Source organism: Diabrotica virgifera, chromosome 2, assembly GCF_917563875.1.
Source record: "Diabrotica virgifera virgifera chromosome 2, PGI_DIABVI_V3a".
Classification (NCBI taxonomy): domain Eukaryota; kingdom Metazoa; phylum Arthropoda; class Insecta; order Coleoptera; family Chrysomelidae; genus Diabrotica; species Diabrotica virgifera.
Window position 1 is genome coordinate 110,169,748 of NC_065444.1, and position 4,557 is coordinate 110,174,304.

Sequence of the window (4,557 nt, forward strand, 5' to 3'; positions counted from 1 at the left end):
CTTATTTTAAATTATATACAAATATTGCTAGAAATAACTATAACAACAATTTCTCACATGGTTGGATGTGAAGTGTTGGGGTTTAGAGTCGATAACTTTCTTTTTTTGTTATTCCCCTTAGAATTACTTTTCTTTTTATACTTTTTTGAAAATTCATCACTTTGATGCCTGCTATTTTTGTTTTTTGTATAATTATTTAAAACAATATTACACATAATTTTTATAATAGCAGAATAAACTTTGAAGGCATTTTCCCCACATTCACACTTAAATTCAAAATTTAAATGAAAGCCTTCATGTTGTAAACTTTTCATTACCAAACATGATAACAGCTTCAGGTGACAATTGTGCTGCAAAAATAATTTTTCAAGATTGGGACTATTTATAATAAATTCGAATGTTGAGCAAAGATGATAATAAATAAATTTTACTGAGTCTGTTGCTAAGCACAAACCATCTTTCTGCAAATAATCGTAGTAATCTGCTCCAGTTGTCTCTCCTTTATTGCAGAAAACAAGCTGTTTGAAATGTTCACAATAGTTTTTACTTTTATGAATTTGATGAGCCACATATCCACAAATATATAACTGGGTTGGTTCATCCAATTTATACACTTCTAAATAGTTAGATTTAAAAATTTGATGAAAATCACCAAGAATTTCTTCATTCCACTCCAATAATTCAGAACATTCATTCTCTAAATCATTAGAAAGTAAATTTTTGAATTGTTTCAAATCTTGAGTCTTTCCTTTTAAAATATTATGAATGCGAATTTTTTTTTCAGACTCTAAAATTTGGGTATATGAAACATTGTAATTACAGCCTGACAGATGTCTGTATTGCCCAAATCTTTTTTCTAAGTTATCGGTTTGAAATTTGCCTAACAGTATATATTGTATATCAAAATTTGAAAACGTATATTTAGCAATATCTATTAATGCTAGTGTTGTTCTTCTTAAAGCTTTATATGTATCTGTAGTCAAACCTATATAATTATTGCTTTAAAAAGTGTTGAAGAAATTTAATGTTTTCACTCTCTGTGGAATAAATTGGATTACAGTAGTAATCTCTTTTCTGAATTCCTTTAAATTTATTTTTTACGTTTACAATATTCCACCAATATTTTATAATTTGTAGTAAAATGGAAGTATCTTCTGAAATACATTTTATTCCACTAATTGTTGAGTCATGAAACAAATTTTCAACTAATTTTACATTCTGGCGTTCAAGATTATTAGGATATACAGTCTTAAAATTTAATTTAAAAGCTCGCTTAGTAATTTTATTCATTTACAATTTAAAAAAGTTTCTAATTTCTAAAAAGGAAGCTCTGCGTGTAATATTGTCTTCAAGATCTGGATATACAAATGTCTTAGAAATATCTTTTAGATTTAACCAGTTATTACGTATATTTTTAAAAATGTGGACCATATCATAGAATAAAAATATTTTTTCATTTGGGAAGGTAGGATTTGTAATGAAGATATCGTCTGTAAACTGACTGAACATATTTTGATTGACTTTATTATTATCGGTTACAACACATAAAACTTTCAGACCAAACTTTTGAACTAATTTAATAGTTTCATATACTATACTGGCCAGATCTGAACCTTTAATATTATGTACAGGAATTAATTTTACTACTTGTTTAAAATTTCCGAAAACAGAAGATATCATTAATGTTTGTACTGTATGCATCGGTAGGGTTATTAACTGCATAACCAGTTATAGTTTTTGACTTATAATGTGAGTTTTGTTTTAAATAAATTTCATCTATAAAAAGAGCAACTACTTTTTCTCTCTCAGACAAAGTCGAACAAATGTGTGTTAGGTAATGGTTATTATTTATATTATTATCTGGAGACACATTTAAACTACTAGTTAGCTGTTGCAAATGTCTTTTTGTGGGTAGACAAAAGTAGTCTACCAGACACTCATATGCAGCTGGGGACTGATTGTAAATATTAAGTGAAAATATTAAAGTATGTAAATTATATTGACGCTTCTTCTGAAGCATTAATTTTAATTGGTCTTGGATCAAAAGTAATGAACCCTCAAAAGTATCATTTTCACCGATTACTTTTATCGCAATTTGAATATGTTCATACGATTTTTTTATATTGTACATAAATGTATCGATTGAATTTTCTTTGGGAGGTAACATATACCGCGCTAACAAATTGTCAAGTTGAGACCATCTTGATAATTTACCGTTATAGTCCTGTCGCCAGGGGGGGTACAACGGCCTCGTTAATTCAGATGGACTTACCCAAGTTTTTTTTATGTATTTTGACCCGTAGAACACGAATTTTTTGGGTAACAGTTGATCCGGATGTCGATAAGGTTGTTATAGACCAAGAACTTGAGGAATCAAATAACAGCGATTTTTGGCAAAACAAAACAATATTTTGTATTTTTTGGGTCATTTTAAGCAAAAAACATTTCTACAAGTTTTCTAGTAGGATGCACAGTTTTCGAGATAAACGCGGTTGAACTTTCAAAAAATCGAAAAACTGCAATTTTTAAACCCGAATAACTTTTGATTAAAAAATAAAGTAGCAATTCTGCTTAGCGCCTTTGAAAGTTCAAGTCAAATTATGTCGGTTTTGATTATTTGCATTGCTAAAAATTTATTGTGTTATTGTTAAACAAAGCTACAAACAACTAGTGCGTGAGTGATGTTTCTATGATTTCTCATTTAAAATCGAACGAGTAGATAGAATAGGTACTAGTGCAATCAAGACTATTTCTACGTTACATGCGTTAAAACGCATGTAAAAGCACGGGAAACCCTACGTGTTTATAGCTTTGTTAAACAATAAAAAAATAAATTCTTACCAATGCAAATAATCAAAACCGATATAATTTGACTTAAACTTTCAAATGCGGTAAGCAGACTTGCTATTTTATTTTTTAATCAAAAGTTATTCGGGTTCAAAAATTGCAATTTTTCGATTTTTTTAAAGTTCAACCGCGTTTATCTCGAAAACTGTGCATCCTACGAAAAAACTTGTAGAAATATTTTTTACTTAAAATGGCCCAAAAAATACAAAATATTGTTTTGTTTTGCCAAAAATCGCTGTTATTTGATTCCTCAAGTTCTTGGTCTATAACAATCTTATCGACATCCGGATCAACTGTTACCCAAAAAATTCGTGTTCTACGGGTCAAAATACATAAAAAAAACTTGAGAAAGTCCATCTGAATTAACGAGGCCGTTGTACCCCCCCTGGCGACAGGACTATTAGGTAAAATCCACCTTAAATCATTTTTACTTAATTCATTTTTACCTATATATACTGTAACACTTAAGTCTTTTAATACTACTACACTGTTTAGCACTTTAACTTCTAAATCTGCATTTTCAGGGGTATCAACGTTTAAAGTAAAAAAGTGTAAACCTGTAGATCCTTCTCGGTAGTTCCAGTTACTTAAAGACAATTTAATTTGGAAACTGTTTTTAAGCGAATCAAAACACTCTATCATATCACTCTGTTCAATCTCGCTAAGCACTTCCTCGTGTCTTTTATTAATAGTCATACGCCTATTTTCGGGATCTGTTCTCTCAACAGTTTGTGGAGTTGTTAGATATTTTGGCTGATGTGGAAAAATACGAGGAACTGCAGAAGGTTTTAACTTAGGATTCGTTAATTTCTCTACATGTTTGTTGCCTTCCTTATCTACCCATTCTCTAACTCTCTCGATGTCATCAGAATAAAAATGTTTGGCACATACTACCGCTGATTTTCCAATAACAAAATTTTTCCTGTGGATACACTGTAACCAAAGTTCTCGCAGCTTTGGATCCTTTGGAAATAAAAATGTGCTTTCTGGTTGTTCATTCTTTTTAAGACTGCTATCGTAATTGCTTTTGCACTCTGGCACACAGCAACGGCGTGGCATCTACAAAAACAAAAATTATAAGTAGGTATGCCGTATGTAAAATACCAAACTTAAAGAAATTTATATAAACTTGCGTGCATAGAAATCAGCCCACTCAAAAATTTGGTAATTTTTGATGTCTCGTATTTCCCGAACCTGTTGGCCGATTTAAATTGATTTTTTAATATGTTATAGCCTGATTCTTTAACAATACCCCTGTAATAATATTGTTGCTAAATAAGTAAATTTTCATTGTATATATACCGGGCGTACGATTTAAACTGTCTTTTTTCTCAAAGTTCGCATCACCCTGTGGAATATTCATTCTAAGGGAATTTCGGCCCTCGGTGATAAAGTAATCTTTCATTCTGCGTTTAAATTTTTCAAAAATACTTATTAGATTTTTCAAGATTCGAAAAAAATGATTACATTTAAAATACATTGAAAATTTTGACAGGTGTCAAAATTTTGCATTTTGTTACTTTCCCTTTAAAGTTTGTCGCACTTATTTAGAAACACCCTGTATTGATAAAAGACATATTATCTAGTTGTTAAAGTAGCTAACTTTTTTTTATTATCCAACATAAGCGAATGAATAAAAAACATAATGTTAAGAAAACCTGAGGCTATAGTTGGGTTTTAATTTCACTATTTTATAAATGCCCGTTATAC

General features: G+C 30.1%; 1 protein-coding gene across 1 annotated transcript; it reads right to left on the reverse strand.

The window, feature by feature from the left end:
- Nucleotides 1-294: 294 nt before the first annotated feature.
- On the reverse strand, nt 295-3,906 carry LOC114324507 (uncharacterized). The gene is made up of 2 exons (XM_050644824.1): nt 3,294-3,906; nt 295-350 (listed from the first exon to the last, which is right to left on the reverse strand). The coding sequence occupies exons 1-2, from the start codon at nt 3,904-3,906 to the stop codon at nt 295-297; spliced, it is 669 nt and encodes a 222-aa protein (XP_050500781.1).
- Nucleotides 3,907-4,557: the final 651 nt, after the last annotated feature.

What these genes read in the sequence shown, in the direction of transcription:
- LOC114324507 (XM_050644824.1), bottom strand. Translation starts at nt 3,906, where the DNA reads ATGCCACGCCGTTGCTGTGTGCCAGAGTGCAAAAGCAATTACGATAGC. An exon ending in AAGTGTTACAGTATATATAG is followed by an intron (nt 351 to 3,293) that starts GTAAAAATGAAT and finishes TTATTTTTGCAG; the next exon opens with CACAATTGTCACCTGAAGCT.